General features: G+C 38.9%; 1 protein-coding gene across 3 annotated transcripts in view; it reads left to right on the plus strand.

Moving 5' to 3' along the window:
* The window catches only part of PDZRN4 (PDZ domain containing ring finger 4), a 129,293-nt gene that overhangs the window by 79,265 nt on the left and 27,375 nt on the right, over window positions 1–22,653 (plus strand). For 2 of the 3 annotated variants that reach the window (XM_056846918.1, XM_056846920.1), the window contains exons 2-3: window positions 4,612–4,865; window positions 7,515–7,617. The exons of the other annotated variant lie outside the window; for it this stretch is intronic. In XM_056846918.1, the coding sequence (XP_056702896.1) occupies window positions 4,612–4,865; window positions 7,515–7,617 (357 nt within the window). The remainder of the gene's footprint in view (window positions 1–4,611; window positions 4,866–7,514; window positions 7,618–22,653) is intronic. 3 annotated transcript variants of the gene reach the window in all.

Below are 22,653 nucleotides of genomic sequence, written 5' to 3' on the forward strand. Positions count from 1 at the left end.
GTTCATTAGTTTCTTTCTTGCCTGACTAACAGGGACAAAGTCGCAAGGCGTATGGGACACATGCATAGCTCTCCTCAACAAGGGCAGATGGGAGTGCATTAAATCAGGCTAAGGAAAAAGAACTTCTCAAAGTAGGGATTTCCAATAAATGGAGATTGTTTGAAGGAGAAAATTTTTTATTATGATGTTTCCCTGCTGGTAAGAGGGGAGCCTGTGATCTGTCAACTTGAAGAGCGGTGCCTTTGCTTGATTAATGATTTGGCTCTTTCATAACCTAGTTGTAGTAGCACTACGCTGCTATAGCCAAGGCTATAGCTCTTATCTACCTTGAGGGAAAATTATCAATGAGTAATAACAAAGTTAATCCAGATGGAACTAAATTTAGCTTAAGCCAAAGGTTTATGCCTTGGGACCAAGTGTGTGTTTCTACAGGTACCAAACCTGCTTCTATCCTAAGCAGGGAATTTGAAATACAATGAGGTACCGTACTCCAAATAAAGATCTAAGGAATTTGGACTGTATTGCTTCAGGTTTGTGCTGATCTTTGCATAAGCATATCTGGGAGCCGTACATGAGTTGTGGGATCCTTAATTGTCTCTTATCGTCATATTGTAAATGTTTTGAACATAGGATAGGTATTATAAAAATAACTCAATAAATAAAATAAGATTGGTCCGTGATGATGGTTATGTTCTACTTAACACTGATTAATTAAATTGGAGGCAGTCTCCAAATTAAACTAGTTATATTCCAAGTACAAGATGTAAACTAGCATAGTTTTTCTCCTGATTCTGCTCCCGAGGACTGGCTGGAATCTTCTGTCCTTCTTAAAGAGACAGCTTACTTTCTGATGATAAACAAACAAAAAATTAGTAGCAGAAAACCAAACTCAAGTAAACTATTGGTCATTTATGCATGGGAGTTTAACCTGACGTTCGTTGCTGGCTGGACTCACACTTTTCTGTTGGGAATCTATACACCAGCCGTCTCCCAAGCTCAAATCAAGTCCCACCTCTTTAAATGCTGTCTGTAATTGGCTTACTTCGCAGTGCTCACTGTGAGAGAAGATTTCCTTCCCCCCCAACCCCTGCCGCATAAAAAAGCATTTTAAGAACACAAAAAAACCCGGAGCAATCTGAAAGAAGGGTGGGGAATCCAAGCCTCGTTTTTTAAAAGCCTTTCTTTTGCTCAGAAAGAGCTCCGAGGTAGGTAGCAGGAATCACTTGAATCCCCACCTCTTTACACACTGCTTTGTGATTGACTGTGAGAGAAGCCATTCTTCTGCGTTTCCCCTGCTTGCCATCTGCACAGAAACTTGAGCCGGGCTGAGCTCAGGGAAGAGGGAAAAGTCGGATTAACAGAGGAATGGGAGGACCCGGGTTGGTTATGTGTTGGAACAGTGTCAAGCTACCAAGGAATGGAATATCATGCATAATGACAAGTTAAATCCTGGCTGAAACAGGGAATAAAGGAGGTTTCAGTGACCATGCATAAACAACCATTATGAATTTGGAGGGGAGGGGAATCTGGTGAGGTTATTCTGTGTTTGACCTTGAATTAGCGTTGGCTAGTCACTTTATCTGTATTTTAAATACTCTGTCTGTAATCCAGTCTTCCTTTATTGTGTATCATTTCACAAATTTCTATGTGGGACTGGCAAAGAAGCAGCATAAAAGTAATTGCCTTTGGGAATGGCAGCCTGCCAATGTGAGCTGGTTGTTCTGTCTCACGTGTATGTGTGTGCATTAAAGACAAAAAAACGTTTTCTTGTTTTCTGATATTGATGAATTTATACACGTGGCTGGATGTAGAGAGATAATCAAAGGGAGGATGGCTCACTTCCAAGGAGCGGTCACCAGTCACTCTGGGGATGTTCTTGACAAGTGGCCCAGATTTCACAGTTTATCCAAAAAGCGAAGCGTGTTCATTAAACAAGGCGGTGATATGTTTCCATGCAAAGAGATACCTTCTTTATTTAACATTCACAAGTTGCTTATGGATTAATTAGCCCATCTGTTCCAACAAATGTATTCCAACCTCTCTTGTCAGATAAAAGAAACCCACAGAAGAGGGTTTCTACACCTTTTAAAATTATTTGTTGTTTATTTATTACACTGGTGTTATACTTTTATTCCATAGAACTCATAGAACTCAGGCAGTTTCGTATCCAGGTACTGACCATGCTCAGGCCTGCTTCAGCAAATACCTTCATGTGCATCCTGAGCACTATTGATTAAAAGAAAAAAAAACCCACCCCTGAATTCAACATTTAAGAATTACAGTGTTTGTTTAACTGTGACACACACACACACAACTATAAATAGCCTCTTGAACGTTTTTGTCTCACAAGGACAGTTAATTCCTGGAGTGAAAACATAGCTAACTCAACAAGAGTGCAAGTTATAGGTAGCGTTTTGTGTTTGCTCCAGGTACAGTTTACCCACTGAATGCATTTTCACCCTGTCATTAGCCAGACATCTCTCTTCTGAACTAAAGGTGAGCATTGGGTTCAGTGAATGAGAGGTACATCTGTAACATTGAACTGGCTGGAGGGCTCTGTTCTTTTCAGCTGCAGCTAAGTGGTTTTACGTATATCCTTCCTCCTGACTTTGAAATACAATCTCCTCTCAATATAGAACACTACTACAGAGACCTCCAGAATGTACTAACAAAAGATGCTATTCAAAGTAAGAAGCATCTTAGGTCAGTGTTGTTTTAAGATACTGAAATCAGTTGCAGGGCATTGCTATGGATATAAAATGATATGCCTGCATGGCTCTTGTGTCAAGGGGTTGGGGTAGGAACAGCATTTACTGGTGACATTTGCTAACAAGTAGGTATGTTGTTGGTTAGGTTTCATTCTTAGAATCAAAGTGTAATGCAAACTTGATCAAGAATGTTGGTAAATCCATAGAAGTTGCTTAAATCTTAACATTTCAAAATTCATGTTCAGTGTTTTATGGGGAAACAGTAAACCCTCTTGGCTGCCATTTTAGCTATATCATGTTTTTACAGAAACGCATGATTTAGAATATTGGTGACCTTCAGTTGGGATAACCCAATCTGTTGAAGAACTTCACAAAATGATTCAGAGTAGAGAGCTTGGATCCTAAGTGCATATTATTACAAGTAAATCACGAGTATAAAAGTATTCTAAAAGTCTTAGGAATTTTTTCACTTTAAAAAAATTATGAGGGATGGTTTTGTGAACCGCCAATCTAATTGTGAAAAACAATACATTATTTCATGTAACCTCATATAAGCAACATTCTAATGACTGTATCTATAATTAGGTAATTTGTGTGACTTTTAGAAATAGGAATACCTGGGACTGTGCAACATTACTTATTTAAATGTATAATTAGCTTACCAATGCAGTTCATGCAAAAAGGAAAATATTTATTTGGCTTCCAGGTGGGCTACATTGGACTCATTTTATTGGTAGAAACTGGCACTGAAAGGTAACTAGTCAACCATGGCCACCAAGCTTAGGGTATCACCCTTCAGATGCCGAAGTCCTACTGTCTTTGGATATTGGACCCCTTGGAGTCTTTTAGCAAAGCAGTGCAAGACCCTCTTGGCTGCCATTTTAGTGTATTTAAAGTGTAGTGTAGTGTAGTTTTTACAGAAACAGGCATGATTAGAATACTGGTGACCTTCAGTTGCGATAACCCAATCCGTTGAAGAACTGCAAAGCAGTGCCAAAGTTTTGTGCTACTCAGGCATCAGATCCCAGACTGCTTTCTGGCATATTGTCCTTTCACAATATGCATGATGCAAGTAATATGAAAATACAAGTAGGAGACCTGCACGATTGGTGGTGGTGGTAAAGTGCTCTAAAGATAGATTAGCATTATATATCTAATTTTTTCCTGATTTTCTATCCATTATTGCTGAATTTACAATTATTTTTACTTCTTAAAATATTCTGCCTTTCCTGCTATCGACGATGACCTATGCTGGCTTACTAAAACCAGTATTCACCTGCACTACAACAATTAAAACATAAGCACTGCCAGCAATAATATACAGCTCATGCTCAAGCTCGACAGTAACACCAAACATCACTTGCTAACAAACCTTCTTTTAAACAAGGCTACTTTGCACAGCTTCCAACAATGGGCCAGAACTGAGTCCCCCCCTGACCTCTTCTGGTCACCTATTCCCAAGGACTAGAGCCACAGCAGTGTTAACAATGTGGCATAACTATGTGAAAGGGAATTGTGGGGTGGTGGTGAGTGAAGATCTGAATTTGTGCACAAGTTTAAAACTTATATCCAGTGTAATTTTAACATTGAATTTTTTTTAAAAAAACTAACATTCTTTGAAATGTCTAAAGCTTTTTCCCCTATGTGTTCTAAAAGATTGATAGAACAAACCTGTGCTTTTATTTATTTTGCTTTGTTTCTTTCTAATTTGAGTGCCATTTTATACGTTCTGGCAATTTCATAACTTGGTTTCTTTCTCCACCTGACACTTTTCTTCCTCCTTCTTTGACACCATCTAAGAGTTATGTTAAAAGATCTGATAAATGTTATGAATAAGTTTTGCTCTCCGTGTTCTACACTTTATCATAACATTAACCTACTCAGTGTCTTTTTTTCCTTGTAGGTTAATGGAAAAGATCTCTCCAAAGCTACTCATGAGGAGGCAGTGGAGGCTTTTCGTAATGCGAAGGAACCCATTGTAGTCCAAGTTCTACGGAGAGCGCCTCTCATTAAAGCACATGGGAGCTCACAGGATCTTCAGCTCATGGATGCTAGCACACAGACAGATATTACTTTTGAGCATATTATGGCTCTGGCCAAGCTAAGGCCAACCACACCTCCAGTACCTGACATATGTCCTTTCCTGCTTTCAGACAGGTATGACTTTTTTTCCTACTGAGCTGACAAATGATGCAAGACACTATCAAAACAATACAAGATAACCATTATCAGGGACTTCTTTTTTGCATGTACTGGGGAAGGGGTGTTTAATCCTTTCTCTCCTTACTATTTAAAGGTGTTTAAGCCTTTCCTTCCTCAACATTTTCTTAATCAAAGTTCTGCCCCTAAGATGCTATATCCCTGCAGAGAAAAACATGTTGGTACCTCTACAATGTCTGTTGCTTGTCCCAGAAGGACAATACCAACTTGGGGAATGGAGCTGTTATACTGGAGTTAGAAATAATATTGGCATTAGGAGATTGGTGTTAGGAGCAAAACATTAATAGCAATATTTGCGACTTGTTTGCCAAAGGAATTTGAAATAACAGAAAACTAGACACTGATTTGCAAAGTTCCCTTCAACTATGGAAAAAGTTGCTGACATGTATTTTCATCTGAACTTTTTATGAACTGCCCTACACTTCAGATTCCTGACAACTGATAGTAGTAGAACATACAAATGGGGACACACAAGAAACATTCAGAAGCAGCCATCCCCCTTTCTTCCTCCCTCCCCCATCCCTTTTCTCTGCAGTATCCCCACCGCAGCCCCGCTCTTGGTGGCTCACCTGGAGCAGTCCAGGCAGGCATGCTGAAGCTTCCCTCCCCCCAGCAGCTCAACTGGACTGCTCTAGCAACCACGCCAAGGCTTCCTTTCCCCTGCCTCTCTTTTTACCTCTCTGTCAGTACTTGCTTGGACTGCTTCAGGCAGGCATGCTGAGGCTTCCCTCCCTCCCCTCTCTCTTTCACTCTTGGTGGCTTGCCTAGACTGCTCTGGACAGGCACATCAAGGCTTTCCTCCCCGCCTCTCTTTCCCACTCTCAGCCGCTCTTTTGGACTGCTTCAGGCAGTAGTGCCAAGGCCCCTGCTGCTAACTGCAGAGGCTACTGCTAACTGCAGAGGCTGCTGGGCCCAGAGTGGCTCACAGCACGGGTCCTGGGCTGCACCACCGGTGGCAACCTGAGGTAAATGTGTTCTCTGTGCTTGCACGGAGAATGCTTTTTTGTTTGGGAGGGATTCAAAAACCCCATGTGTTTTTCTTCTTCTTTTTCTTTTTTTAGTTTTCAGATTTTTCTGCAAACTTGGGAAGTAACCCCAAGTCTGCAGAAACATCAGTGGGTAATTGGGCTCCCTATCTGCAGATTTAAGTATCCACAGATAGGGGCACAGTTGGAAATTAGATATATAGATAGGTCTTGTTCCTACTTGTGGCAGAAGAGCCATTTAAGTTAGGGGAAAATTCCTTTCATTGGAAAAGGTTTTGCTGACAGGAGTGATAGGATACAGGCCACAGAATCCATCGTGTATGGGAAAGCTTGAGGGAACTTAAGGAACTATAGGAAATATATTCTAAATGACCTTCACAGCTGAGGTGACACAGTAATGACAGCACATTCTGTTGATGCTAGAGGCCAAGAGACCTGTGCGGTGCAGGTCTACTCTCCAATGTCCCTGAAGAATTCCATGATTCATAAGACCTATGTTGATTGCATGAGTTCATCAATCCTTTGCCTCATGGCTCCACCATAAGTACAATTACAAATTCACTTCTGAATGTGCTGAGGTAAAGTTCAATGGGTTTTGCACACAAAAAAAGTTCTGGTCAAGATGACAAACCATAAAAAATGTCTTGGATGTGCACTTTCAGTTGCTCAGCAAAATTATTAGGGCTGTTGAAAAAAATTTCAGAAAAGTTCGGCTTCGGCAAAATTCGGCCCATTTAAATGCGGGACGTGCCGAAGTCCGAACTCCCCTGCTTCGGATCCGCGAACTTCGGCGCGAGATCCGGAGTTCGGGGGGAAATTCGCCCCCCCGCGGGCTTTCAGGGGGCTTCCATGAAGGCACGCGGGGGGCTCTTTAAACAGATCTGTGCCTTCCAGCTGGAAGGCGCAGATCTGTTTAAAGGGCCCCCCGCGCGCCTTGAGGGAAGCCCCGTAAAGACGCGAGGGGGGGGGAACAGATCTGCACCTTCCAGCTGGAAGGTGCAGATCTGTTTAAAGGGTCCGAATTTGCCGAATTTATTCGCAAACACCCCGAACTCGTGAATTCGGCTCCCCGTTTTCCCGCCTTTTTTGAGTTTGGTTCAATCCGAACTGAAAAACTGCCGAATCGGGGGAAATTCGGCTGTTTTTCGGTTCGGGACGAACCGAATCGACAGCCCTAAAAATTATAACTAATTGTTATGTATTTTTTTCTTACCCTGACCTGGATGGCCCAGGCTAGTCTGATCTCATCAGATCTCAGAAGCTAAGCAGGGTCAGCTCTGGTTAGTATTTGGATGGGAGATGGCCAAGGAATACCAGGGTTGCTGTGCAGAGGAAGGCACTGGCAAACCACCCGTTAGTCTCTTGCCATGAAAACCCCAAAAGGGGTCGCCATAAATCGGCTGCGACTTGACGGCACTTTACACACACACATGTATTTTTACAAAGAGAAGCTAAAAATTGCTAGCTCTCACAAGTAACTCCAAATAGCATTCTGTATGTTAAAAATCTAATGCCACAGGTTTGTAAAATACTCTTTAAATTTGAAAAACTGGAATCAAATACCTAACCTACTCTTCTTGTTCTACTTTGTTTCACATAGCTGCCATTCTCTTCATCCAGTGGAGCATGAATTTTATGAAGGTAATGAGTATCTTTCCAGCCTGCCCACTGATGCAGACAGAACTGAGGACTTTGAGTGTGAGGTAAGACAATGTTACCCACCCCACTACTTGTGTGTCTGGTATAGTATTATCACAGCTGATATCACAAACCTTTGAGATATATAATAATTAGAATAATATTAAAAAAAAGAAAAATAACAAAGTTCCTTCTAGCCCCTGTCGTTCTTGTGAAATGCCTCACTCTTCTCTAGGGCTGGATTGTATAGAAATAAAGGTAGAATGTTGCCATGAGCATGTGGTTTTGGGTTTTCACCATGGTTCTGAAGTGAAAAAGTTCAGCCAGTTTTAAAGAGTGGGTTAGAAATGCTGTAACTGCATTAGGGGTTTTAATTGTTAATTCTCAAAGTTGAAAAAGCAGAAACATGCTGCTGTTTTGTGTTGCATAATAACTGGACCTTGTAAATGCATATACCTAGTTCTTGACAGATCAAGGCTCCAGCTTGAAAATAAGAGTTTATTTTTTAAATTCTTTTATATGATGCTTCCTGAACATAGTACAATGAGAACAAATTATATGAGATGATATGAGTATCTGTCTATTTGTGTTTATTATACCCCTAAAGTATCTGCAAGAGCTATTGAAAAGCTGTGATGTATCGTTACCCCCTCCCCCAAAAAATAATAGTTCATTTTTAGAAATGGTGTCCCTTTGTTAGATTTTCATTTCAGTATCCAAAGCTTCTCTTTATTTGACCGTCATTAGATTTTTATCTTTATTTTAAACACAATGGCAAAAGAGCAAGTGTGTTCTTTTATGAATATAATATGTTCATGCTTTGTATGAATTTAAACTGCAAATAGGATTTTTTTTATTTTTCATTAAGTAGGTTTCATTCAATAGCTCTTGGAATTAGGAAAAAAGGCAATTTATCTTCCTGTTATTTGGTCTGCCTTCAAAATTTGAAATAAAACCTTGCTTGATATTTAGAAACTAAACACACTGGCAGAGGCTTGATAAATACGCAAATGGATCTCTTTAATGACACTCCCATCCTGTTCTTACAAAACATTTTTTGGAAGACTGCAGAAGCCTATAGTTCTTCCCAGAGGAGAAAGGGTAATGAAATAACACTGGCTCACTGAAGCTTATCCAGGATAAAGTTTTATTTGAACTGTTTGAATAAATTGTTAAGGGATTGGTAAGAAAATGGATTCCCCCCAACCCAGCCTGCGTTACAAAGACCAAGAAAAAGCTACTAAACTCATGAAAGAACTAACTTTAGTTCATTTATAGTGTAATTAGTTGTAAATTTATATATATATCCTTTTATGTGAGAGAGCTTTTGGAATAACAATTCTTAAAAGCACAAATTATAAATTCTATTTTTTGTTACTTTTCCCATTTGATCAGTATATCAATTATATATTAAAATGCAGCCAGATTTCACATAAAGAGCTTAGTACAGTGGCAGCATGTCCTCTTTATCGCCATTATTAATCCCTAATAATAGCCAGCATAAGTATTATGACAGTGGTAAATGATCAGGTAGGTTCTCGGTAGCCTGTAATCTCTACTAATCACACCATCCTAGTCATTAATTTGCTGTCAGCGATGATTCAGTAGCTCAAGGCAAAGTCACTGAGTGACTTAAATAAAGAAGGTTTCACATGAAATTTAAATAGGAAAGGAGCTGGTTTTGTTCTGTGGAAAGGGGAAGCTAGTCTGCAACAATCTCCATCCCATGGCAAATCAAGGTAGCAGCAGCAATTCTGGGACATCAAAATGAATGGATATCACTTTCCATCACAGGCTTCTGAGTATGTACTTATGATGGGCCCGGTAGGCTGAAACAGTCTATCTTGTGGATGCATATTTAGAGATGTTTCGAACACATGGGTTATTTGCTCACCAGACCAAAACAGATTTGTCTTTCTTGTAAAGATATATTTAGGGCTTTAAAACAATAGGATTACAAAACTGATAGTCTGTAACAGCTCCCCTAATACTCCTGCTAGCATACAACCAACCCTTTTCAAATTTTACCATCATTCGTGTGAGTGTGGCTATTCCTCATGCATGCTTAAAATTGTAAAGGCTTTTTATGTGACGCACACTGATTTTTTTGAATCAAAATAATTTAGCGACATTAATTTTCATTTTTGTATTTCTTCATTCTTATATTAGTTCAGTCATATTATAGACATATTTATCTTAGTGCAAATGTATTTTTAATTTGAATATCTCTGTGTTATTGTCACTGGGTGCTTTCTCCTGTATTTTCTTTCACCTTTTCCTACACCTTTTTGAAACCACCATTTCCCTTTTTTTATCTCTCTCTTCTACAATAAACTATTTAATAAAGACTGGTTTTGTTTTTGTTTTGTTTTGGCTTCACTTGTGTATGTAGTCAAGTCACAGCTGACTTATGGCAACCCAGTAGGGTTTTCAAGGCAACAGACTAACAGAGGTGGTTTGCCATTGCCTTCCTCTGCACAGTGACTCTGATATTCCTTGGTGGTCTCCCATCCAAGTACTAGCCAGGACTGACCCTACTTAGCTTCTGAGATCTGATGAGATCAGGCTAGTGTGGGCCATCCAGGTCAGGATTTAGCTTCGCTTAGTGCAATCTGTTTTTCTGGGATACTTCTTTTAATCTCTTCCCCATGTTCAAGACTGCATGGATGCTACCAGGTTGGTTTAAAGTTATTTTTTATCACTCTGGTACTGTGCTGGAAGACTACCTTCTCAGTGGGTCAGTCTAGATGTTCTCATGAGATCATGAATGGTGGTGTCTGGTTGCCAGGGTACTTTCTTGGGAACCCTTGGCCTTAGGGAGTTTCACAGCAAGTAAAGGCACCATTATCCCCCTTCCTACAGTAACAAGGCCAAGGAAGCTGACACCTTTAGTAGGGTCAGAATCTTGGCAGCACCTACTGCTGTGTGAAATATCATTTCCTCACCAATTCTTTTAAAATTTGGGGGCTCAAAGGTGTGTAGTGAAGTATAGTGAACTTTTGGTAAACTCTGTATTAATACCAAGTCTTTGGCAAGGCCAAAGACATGAGCCTTTGGTGTGAGCCTTGCAAAAACGCAGGAAATAGCAGAACCCGGATAAGCCAATTCAGCTTGGCTATTTACCACGTTTTTTTGTATCCGGTAAAACCCGAACCCGGAAAAGCTGAAATGGCATTTATTCACCTTTTATCCGGTTCAGGTTTTACCGAATGCACAGTCAGTGACCACAGCTGCGCTTTTTCAAGTGGTTCCAGTATGGAGGAGGATGTTGGCTCCCTTCTTACACTGTTTAGCTCATAAAAGCTTTTCTTCCCATATCTGTGCACATACTACATGACAGTGTTGAGAAATTCACTTGAGTAGAATTGCTCCAGAATATTTTATTGTACAGTACTTAAAACTCCTAAAAACTTTGATTAGAGCAGTAGTACTCTACAGCTCATGAAGAACCACATTTGTGGTTACCATCAAGCAAAATAGCCATATAATTCCTTTATGCCACACATGTGCAATACACACATAAATACAATAATATAAGACAGGGGTACCCAACCTTTTAAAGTCTCTGGGAACATTTGGAATTCTGACATGGCATGGTGGGCTCAGCAACAAAATGGCTGCCACAAAATGATTGCCGCAGAAGGTGGAGCCAGCAACAAAATGACTGTGAACTTCAGTAACACAGTGCATGTCCTTGTGCTGTGGTGGCAGCTGCTGCCCAAGCAACATTTTTTAAAAATCTGCACAGCCAATCAAATCAATTGTCAAGCAGACTTGCTGGGCAAAAGTTCTACTTGGCCCCACCCACTTCCTAAAAACACTTTGTGGGCACCACGTTGGGGACCCATGATATAAGATATAATTATTAATATTAGCTATAACTAATTCGTGTTTATAATTTTTTAAATGACCAAAGTACCTCTGCACATGTAGAATTTTATTTCCCTCCTCTGTTGAACCTTGGGTATCTGTAGTGAGGAGAGAGCTTCCTCCTCTGCCTTCCTACTGTCTCCTCAGCATGAGGTTAGGCAAGAGACTGAGGTTGCCAAGGCATCTGTAGGAGGGCCCATTGGCTGTGGAGAAAAGAGAGTGAAACCACCAAGATGGCCAGCTTGCTCTTTTCCCCAGTGGCTGCTATGGAGGTAGTTTTACTGTCTTCTCTGTGGCTACCTTGATCTTCTCCCAGCAGCTGTCTGGGTGCTGGAATGAGAATGTAGAGGCTGTGGTTTTGCTGTGATTTTGTCTAACTGCCATAGTACAGCAGGCTAGCTTGTTCTTTTTGATGACTCTGACTAGGCAGAAAGGTGGCATATGAATTTTGTAAATAAATTAATAAAAACAACAAATAAAAATGTTATATCAGTTTCTCTCTTACACATGCAGATTAGCTCATCTGTCTCCCAAGCCATAATCATAGCCTTTTTATCCTGTACAAATACCAAATTTAGAGTCCAAGACATTTTTATTTTGGAAGTAGCAATCTAGATTCATCCTATTTTTGTCTTCCAGCAAAGAACTCCTATTTGCCACCTCTAAAAACACAACTCCTACCCATGGCTTACAGCATACCTTCAAACTGATCTCCTATGAGAAACAAATTGTCCATCTGTATATTATATAAAGCCTATTGAATTTCTCACTTTGGCTGCAGTCCTGAATATTACTAAACGTATAATAGGAAACCGTAAGAAGCTTCTATGTTCACATTCCTCAAAATTGCCGTCTTTTTCTTTATATTCTGCTAAGGTCATTTTTTTCTAAAACTTGAAATAAATCAGAAGGAGCCCTGAGCAAGTAAAAGTCAGATTCCAAATTCAGAAGCCACAGAAATAATTTAAAATAAAGGCCTTGAAGAAATATTGTGCTCTCTAACCACAGTCCTAATAAAAGACATATTTGTTATAGCCTAGAACAGTCTTGAAAGCCATGAACAGGGCTGTAATTTTCCATTGCAATTATACCTGGAACATTTGAGGAGAAAGAAGACTGGAGTGAAGGACAAAGGGATCAATATGGCAAATGCAGTGAGAGCATAAGAATCTGGTAAATACATGGTTGTATATTTTAATGAAAAAGAAAATATCCCTGTTAGCTAAGAAAGCAGCATCAAAATCACACAACCAAGACTGCTGCTACATCAATACTCCAGCTTTCATTTATTATAATAAATGTTGCATGGAGAAAGAAGGTACGACCTCACACCAATACTAGAATATTTGTACATCTGGAGTTGTACATCTGGAGGTGTACAACTGGAATTTTGTTAAATATTTATAACCTCATACTATCCATGTAAAGAATTGGAACTTATTTTTAAGAGATTTTTGTTTCTTTAAAAAAAAATCAGTGGAAATTGGTCCCCCACCCAAAAAGAGGCATTGCTCCAAACTCCATCAATCTGATCCACTCTGTTTTACCCAGCTGCATTTCCCACAGGTTCAGAGAGGCTTTTCCAACAAGGAAGCCTCCAGCTCTGTTCTTAGACCTGATAGTATGAAATATTGTTACATAGGTGGACCATAAATATGTGTGTTGGCCATTTGTTACTATAATAGCGCTTCTCTATTGTTTCTAAAATGGAAAGCTCATTTTATAATCATTAAGGAAACTCAGTACCACTATATAATGTACTTGTGCATTGTTATCTGTGTTTCAAGTGGGTCAACAAAGGGCAAACCCATTAAGAGATCTGCCTAAGATCACAGAGCAAGCTGGTAATAGAGATGGCAAGCCAGTAATTCTACCAGCTGTCTCTTAGGGCACTAAATCACACTCTAAATTTTTGATCTAATCTGGAAAAGTGGATCATTAAGGTGAGTCAGGATATCAGGTCAGTTCCTGTCATGCTTGTTTGTTCTTAATCTTTGTGTCTGTTTAGAAGTGCTTATCATAAAAAAGTAGGGGGAGGGCTGGTATTCAAAGCAGATGAGATGTCATCTGTAGCTGTCACTGGTAATGGATATCCCAATTTATGGACATGAATTGTTTCCCTCACTGGGGATTATCACTAGGGTTGAGGCAAAAAAGACACAAAACTGACATGGGTGAATCTATCACTGTTATCACTAATCATTCTATCAGTGTTAGGAACAGAGTAGGAATACATCTAGAAAATAATGTTTGTTTTGCTTCATGAAGGGAGCACAGGGTTACCCCTCAATTCACCAGAAAGATAAATAAAACTTGTCTGTTAATATTGTCACAGAATACGATTTTTCCCCCATGGAAGAAAAGTGAGCTTAATTTTGCAGAGATTTTTGCTGGGCACTGTTTTTCCACCTTGATCTATTTTTCCATGAGAATGGAGCCTGCAATATTAACTCCTTTTGTATATAAGAGTTGCTATAAATCATCCACTTTTGTAGGCTTATGGAGGTTCAAATGCATTGTATATAGCACAAGTATACAAGGAATGTTTTAAAGTGTGCGTTATATTTCCAAAGCCACATTCCCTTAGTCTACTGTTAGGTATTATGAAGATACTGTTGAATTAGCTTAAAAGAGGCCATTTTTAGAGCATGTGAATTCTGTAAACATAGGATCAAATAACAATTGAGTTGATGGTGAAAACCAAACTCCAGATGGTGATGCACAAAACTGAGACCTGATTCTTAGATAAAGACTGCCATTGATGTAGGGGCAAATCCTGATGTCCATGTACAACCTGACAACAGTTTATTTCAGACATGATCAATTGTGCTGCGGGAATAGCTGCTATCCTTGAGGTGAGAGATGACTGACAAGCACTTTAGTGTGTTATGACCCTGCTGTGAGGACCCCTGCAACATGAAAGTTTTTTCAGTGACCTCCATGTGAAGGCTGTAAAGATTGAAGTGGCCATTAGGCTTGTGTTTTCTCAGCATTTGGCATGTATAGGTGCCCGAAACTGCAATTCATGCAAATAATCAGGTTTCCAACAGCTGTCTAGCAGGCAAGTGCTGTGCTCCACATCTTGACTTTAATTAACACGCCAAAATAGTTTTCACAGAGTTTCAGTTCAAGAATGCTCAAATAAGTGGAACTGTAGCAACTGTAGCAATTTTTAAATTGTAGATATAAACTCTGTTCATTAGACAAATGTTCCTCGGAGCATATGCTAGCACATCTGTTCTTTTTCCTAAAATCTGATTGGGTGGCTGGGTCCTTGAAGTATAGTGATGAGTCAAATAAATCTCTAACAATGCTTACAAAGTCAAGTGCAAACCACTAACATGGGGAGTAGTGGCACAGGAAACATAAATTATTATAGCCATCATCATATGTCAAATAGATTTATGTCAGATTGATGTTCAGGGTATTTGATCTGAAGATGCAGACGTTGTGTGTAACTAAAGATCATTATTGTCTACAAAAAGGCATTTGCCCAGGCACCAGTCCAAAGATGATTCAATAGAACAGTCTGAGGATCAAATTCCCACAAATTGCCATAAGCTCACTAGGTAGTATCTTAAACACCCATTGTGCAACATGATAATACAATGTTGTTGAGAAGTTTACAAGGTAATGTATGTGAACCTAACCATGATCAGGAGGAAATCAAGTTATATGTGGAATATGCATATTCATATAGATGAATAAATTGTTAGATATTCATGGCAGGTGCTTACAGAATGCATTCCATTCTCAGTTTTGCAAGATATTATCAAATGTAAATGATCTGTACATACAATCCTTTCTTGGTATGATTCCGGTGTTACCTTTTGGTGGTTTCTATACTGAATTTGTAGGTGGAAGAATGGCTTGCCAATCATATGTATATTTCAACAGTGAGTATTTTGGGTTGTTGCACACCATAACCTTTTGTACTGCTTAGTCTCTCCTTAGCATTCAGCTAAATGAGGAATGGCAATAGAGGATCCACATGTTGGTGGGCATTTTACCACTGAAATCAATTTCATTCCAGATTTTCCTATTCATAGTTGGGGAGAGTTCTCTTTTGACCATGAGTGCCCCCATACTGTTTACTGATATCAAAGCCTTCATAGGTGTTTGTTTTTTAATGAGCCATTTTTTACCATCATTTTCAGGCACTATATCTCTACACCTCTTATCGAACACATCTACTGTTATGCTGTTGTAATGATTTTCCTGCTATATGTAGGGCTGCAGCCACACATCCTATAGTTATAGCAAGCATTCAATTCTTGCATTGGCTTTTCCACGCAGGAAAATTTAATTGTGTATGATGGAGATAATGCAATGATACTGCAATTTCCAGTGGATGCAACCTAGTCAGGAAAACACCGGAGATGAATCATTACCATTGTGAAATATCCAGTGATATAAGGGTACAACAGTTTTTAAAATCCTTCATTAAACATTTCTGTCTGCCCTCATCTGCATCTTCAGGAAGGTTCTGGACTGAAAAAAGTGTAATTTATCTTATTTCAGGAACTATAAAGAAATATTTCTGAAACTATGAACTACCAACTATTTCAGTAAATGGAGAAAACCCTCAGAAAGAGAAATGTATGGTATATATAGGATGGGGGTTTGTTTTAGTAAAAATTAAGGGCTCCGCTGTTTTTAACGATGTCCATCCATCCTTAAAATATGATAATCTCTCAGCAAAGATTTGAACATTCGCTGTAATCAGGGAGGAAATTGTGGAGTTCAGTTTGATGTCTGTGACTTACTAGAGGATGTGCTGATGGCTGTTGAGATTTTTGTAGCTTGGAAGTCTATAATCCTTAAGGAATCTCCCTCCCCCTTTGGCTCACTTACTGTATGAGACTTTCTTCTTAAAGAATTTTTCATGCTGTCTGTAAGCTCAAAACTTAAGTAGGCTTTAAAAGCAAGTGTCAGCAAAGTCAAACCAGCCCACTGAGTGTCCATGGGCATTAATATCAGGTGAGCTCTCACCCCATTAGCTTAACTGTATATAGAAACCATTTAGTAATAGCTGAATGCACCGAGGACCAAATGCAGCCCACCTAATAGGAATATTTGCTTTCTACAAAAGCCATTGTGTGCGCTGTAAACTCAAACCAACATGAGCCCTCTTAAACTTCCTCTCAGATTAATTGAATTTACATGCCAAACAGCATGAGCCATTACTTGCCAAAACTGATACAACCCCTTCTAGGCCCAGTGCATAACTTACAGGGAAATTTAACTTTTGAATGATTATTTTCCTGCCTTCCTAATTTCCCAGTTTCAATACTCAGTAGTGCACATATATATAACTCAAGTTTGAAATAGTTTACTGATGTCTGACAGAATTCTTGCTAGAATCTCATGTCTTTGATCTTTTGCAAATGTAAGCAGATTAAATGTTTTGGGGTAGGCTACTGGATCCTAAGACAGAAATCCCTGGGTATAATTATTTTTCTCCCACCAAGTTGTAATAGAAATAACTCTCCATTTCTTTTTGTTAGGCAACCAACCAAATCAATTCTGGAAAAACTGGCATCCAGTGTGATTTGTCCTGTTCAGTTCTGCATATGAGAAGCCAGAATGGCCCTCTGTCAAAATTGATAAGTGAGAAGACAGTGGGGAGTGCAATTTTATTTTGTTAACTGCACAGCTGCCAGCAGTCTCAGCTTGTTTACATCTAGACGGTCTTGCTCCATAGCTTTTCTATTTCCATCCAAGTAGTCACAAATACATTGTAGATTAGGCTGTCTGGGTAAAAATCTACATGATATAATATATTGTGAGCGTTAAAGAGGAAAAGACTGGGTATTTCATTAAGTTATTTTTCACAAGTGTAGGATTTCAGTGGCTGTAACAGAGTGAACTTTAACTTGACCATGTCTCTGTAGACATTTTGGCAGGATTGGCTGTAAATTCTGCAAAACAGAAAAGCTCTAGGGGTAACTAGAACAAGAGCTGATACAATCCTAAAATGCTCATTTCCTTCTATAATAAAAATGTCTAAGAGCAGAAGTTTAGCTCTACTGTTAGAAGAACATAGAGACGGTTTTTCTTTAAAAACAAACATGTGGAAATGCAAATGCATTTCTCAAATAAGGGGAAAATAGATCATTGTAGGCAGCATTCATGCAACCGAATTACAGTTTGGCATGACACAAGCCTTGAAAGACTTTAGCCTCATGCACTAAACATTGAACCATTCAGGTTTCTAACAACCCACAATTTGTTATGACCTCTAAATTAGCCAAAATGCAAATTGTACTTGCTCTTCCTTAACAACCAGCCTTCCAATTCAGAATTTAAATATAGGTTTCTTCACAAGTTGCTGGAGTTCCTGTGTTCCTGATTCCCTTTTGTAACTTCTTTTTTTACAACTTTTTAATGCAATTGATGCAGAAATAGCATCAAATATTGTGCAAATGTAACAGGAAAATTTGGTACATGTGAAACAGAAAACAGCAGAAAATAAAGGCTTATAGACTTAAGCAACGCAGAACCAAGCTAAAAAGTAGGAATTTTCAAGTACAATCCTATGTAAGGTTATTGTTGTCTGAAACCATTGATTCCAATGGTTGTTGACTGGATTAACTCTACATAAGATTGTAGTGTAACATTCATTTGATAAATGAATGTTCTCTCCAGGTGATAAGAGGCATTTCCTGAAAAATCAGGAAGCATTCCTAATTAAAAATCAGAAATCGTTCTGTTCATGAGCCATATATGAGGAGGGAGGATGCAGGTGAACCCAAGGGCTTCTGAAGTGTGTAGGACAAATTGTGGTTTGCTAATGGTTTCATTTATCTCATTGATATACTGATTTTTTCCCCAAAAAATCATAATCCACAGACACTAAAGAAAACCTAAGGGCTGCTTTATATGTCACAATTTTTAGCATGGAAATTTATATCTGTGTGAGAAGACATGTATGTCTTGAAACAAACTGATGGTTGTATGAGTGATTTTTCTTCCACAGGTTTTATACACCTCCTGCAATGACTGCTGATCTTTGAACCTGTGGTAGAAAATATCCCTGTACTACTCTTCATATTCTTGCAAGTTTACTGTCAGAGTACTATGAATGGGTCTATTGCTATGGTTTTGCCTTAAAATGACACCTGATGAAATTTGCATTTACCAACGTAATATTACAGTATAGTCCTGTGCAGTTACTCCAGTATAAACCCACTGAAATCAATAACTGCACAGAATTGCACAGTTAATGTTTTAAATTAGGCTATTTTAAACAATTTAAAAATTCCCATTCTATCTCATTGTACCCTGAATCATTTGGAAAAAAATCACTATGCGTAAACTCTCTTCAGAATCCATGTATAGACTAAACTTTGTTTAATCAGAGTTTAATACTGTCGTATGTTAAGATTTTAAATGTTGAATTCACTTGTAATTCTTGCAAAATTGAGACCATCCCAATTTTGTTGGTTTTTGGAACTCAGGTTAGTGGGGTTCTAAAAAAAACTTGAGCCCAGATATTTCCTGAATGGGCATTCAGTCAGTAGGGGTAAGATTAGAAAAGAAGGCTTGGCAAATTATGTATGGAAAACAAAGTTGGCAGTTTTTGAAAAAATGCAGAAAGCAACAGAATTTGAGTTTCCTGAATATTAAATGTATGGGGAGTGTCTCTCCCCTCCTTCTGATATACCTTGCAGAAGTGCATCTTTTTTCCAGCTATGCTCTAGCTGTATATTTATAAATAAAGCATACATTTAAAAACCATACCCAAAGCTTCTCTGTCCCTCCAATTTTTCATTGCTTAGAGAAATGGATAGTACTTAGCAAAATCAATAAAAAAGAAAGACATTTCTACCATTCCTGCACCAATAGACTAGTTGGTCTGGAAGCAGGGGGGAAATTTCTTTCAACAGGTTTCCCCAGCCTCTTCTGCTGTAACAATATGCTGTGTTTATGTTTTGGAACGATTAATTCATAAAGGAAACGACTCTTTGCTTTAGTAGAGTCAATAGGTCTAAAAGGATAGGTTAGTTTGTTGTGACAACACCTTCTCAGGCGTCTTGCAGTCTAGAACTCCCATGTATTATACATGACAGCATTGACAAGTATGGGCCTTCCATTTGTCATAGAGAAGACTGTTTTGAAAACAAGAGACATCCTTGTCTACTAATTGACTGAAATAAATATTTTAGTTTTATTGCAAATACAGTGGAGCTGGATTTAATGCATTTCATATATGGAGATTAAAGACAGGAGGGAATTGTAATGACAGGATTCAGCTTTTTTTTTCCACAATAAAACTAGTTCATCAAATGTTTGGGGCAGCACCATGGGTTTTAGGGTTGCCAGATCCCTCTTTGCCATTGGCCGGAGGTTTTTGGAGTGGAGCCGGAGGAGGGTGGGGGTTAGGGAGGGGAGGGACTTCAATGCCAAATAGGGTTTAATTGCCAAAGCAGCCATTTTCTCCAGGAGAACTGATCTCTGTCAGCTGGAGATCAGTTGTAATAGCAGGAGATCTCCAGCCACTACCTGGAGGTTGGCAACCCTAATGGGTTTACTCAGAGCTAGTTGTATGCCATGATCAAGGGTGAAGTGGGGGGGGCACAGAATGTACATTGAGTACAAAAATTAGCATAATGATTTTAGGAGATGGGGGCTAAAAAAGAAAAACTGTAGTCTTTATATGAAAACAGGACTGAAAATATCTGCATAACATCTAGTGAAATAATCTCTCTGGAGGGGTGGGTACAGAGTTTTGAATGTTCAGAAAGTGGGCCTTCAGTGTCCTAGGTGTTTGTCCCTTCCTCTGACTAGCAGAATTGGAATGAATTTTGTAGCTAAATATATGTATGCATATTTGCTTAATTTGTATAATCTATACAAGTTGCACAACTCTGAATCAGATAAATGGTCCAGTTAGTAAACATGGCTATACATGGCTTTCCTAGATTTAAAGTAGCACTGTTAATGAGATACCTTTATCTGAAGATACTGGAGACTAAAACTGGGAACAGTGTGCAAACAAAGCATTTATCCATTTATATTTGAACCCATCTAGACATTTAACTTTCCTTGGTGCACAATTTGACTTTCAGAGTGGGATGGATGGAAATGATGGATTAGTGACATGTTGCTTATTGCAAAAGCAGGCAGCTCCTGCATTGGTGGAGGTAGGATCAAGGTATTTTAATGGACCTTTAACGAGTATGTAAACAATAAGTCTAAATGATATTACAAACATAGCTAATAGGTGGTAGTAAATTAAATGAAGACCAAAGTCTCCCCCTTCTGCTGCTCCTGAACCCTGCTATTCAGAAGGTTACTGCCTCTGAACACAGAGGTTCAGTTTACCCACCATGGCTATCAGCCATTGATGGACCTTATCGCCATGAAACTAAGCCCCTTTGAAAGCCAGCTAAACTAGTGGCCTGACCTGGATGGGCCATACTAGCCCAATCTCATCAGGTCTTGGAAGCTAAACAAGGTCAGCCCTAGACAGTACATGGGTGGGAAACCACCAAGGAATACCAGGGTAACTACGCAGAGGCGGGCAATGGCAAACTACCTCTGAACATCTCTTGCCTTGAAAACCCTGTGGGGTTGCCATAAGTTGGCTACGACTTGAAGGCACTTTCCCATAACCACAAGCTTGTTGTCATCATCAAACATAGCAATGACTTTTCAAGGATAAATAGTTCTTTTCTATACCTTTTCATTCACTGCAATATCCTTTTTCAGATATGATGACCAAAACTGTACACAATATTGCAAACATGACTGTACCATAGATCTATACAAGGATGTTACAATATAGCTGTTTTCAGTTCCTTTCCTTTTAAGCCCTAGTATTTTATTTTATGTTGTTTATCGTCTATCTTTTTTGTTGAGACTCAAGACGGATTGTATGTGTGTAAAGTGCTGTAGAGGTTATCAAGGGATTTTCCTCCAACTGGGTTCTAAATATTTAGCCATGAATTCAGAATATAAGGGGAAAGCAGTATACAGTGTAGATCCCATGCATTTCTACCTCATAGATACACAGACAAATTTTCCTGCCTGGTCTGGGGATAATATTCTTCCAGTATTCTTGTGAGCATTGTTGAGTGTCTTGAGGCAATGGAAATTTTAAAATACTATAGGTCAAGTCACATAAATAGTTATCCAATTTATATACATACATTCATAGAATGAAAGAAGACTGAATTAATGGAATATAGCAATGTCCTATGCCTAGTCTTAATAAGTAACTTAACATTTAATAAATCCTATGGGAAATACACAACCTCCAAATGTGAACACCCCTATTATATTTCCCTATAGAGGTATTCCATCACATTAATTCCATTTTAATTGCCTTTGTAAAACTGGGCTTCATCAGGACTACAATGGGGGTTTTTGCATCTTTTGACCTTTAAGGATTTAAAACCAATGTTTGAAAGAAATGTTTCTTTAATAAGTAGATTCAGGATGTGCCTTTTCCACATAGGACAACAATTGTACAGAGACTCTAAATGCTAGTCTATTATCTTCTAAAACATGCATTCATGTTCACTCATATGAGGTTCAAGAGTTCTACTATGACTTGAAAGCAAACTTTTACAGAATCCCAAACCACAACATTTAATCTCCTTACTTTCAAGAAGTAAGTCAAAGAAACTTTTAACACAGTGGATGACATTTACAACCTACTCTTCTATCACCTGAAGAAATTGCAGTATTAACCCAGTTGCTGAAGGGAATAACGACTTTTAACCTAGTAATAGAAGGTTATGGTGTTCAGCCCACGATTCCATCACCCTGGAGGATGAGCAATTTAACCTCTTATCATGTCCTTCGAGAGTATAACCTCTTTGGCTTTACATACTTTGCCAGCTCAAAGATGACCTTTACTTAGTTTCCCATCTTTCATAGGATGAGTCGCTGTCATTTAATTAAGTTTAAAAGGTCATTTTTGTGGCCAAATACTGCATATAGCAGAAAGTTGAACTCTTCTGCTCAAGCATAGATAACTGGGGAGGCAGTATGTTGGGCTCAGACCAAGAGGAAGTAGCATCCAACTTCAGCCTAATAATAACACCATGAATGCTACCCTGAGTCCCATGAAAATAGAGTGGGGTATAAATAGAATGAATTCAGCAACTCTGTCAGTGGCCAAATTGGTCTGACCCTTCATAGGCATTGGTAATTGGTGTCAGCTCACCAACACTACTGCTGGCTTGCAAGAGCTAGCAATGGACAAGCTAATGTCCATTGTC

The sequence above is a fragment of the Euleptes europaea genome, chromosome 3 (genome assembly GCF_029931775.1).
Source record: "Euleptes europaea isolate rEulEur1 chromosome 3, rEulEur1.hap1, whole genome shotgun sequence".
NCBI lineage: Eukaryota > Metazoa > Chordata > Lepidosauria > Squamata > Sphaerodactylidae > Euleptes > Euleptes europaea.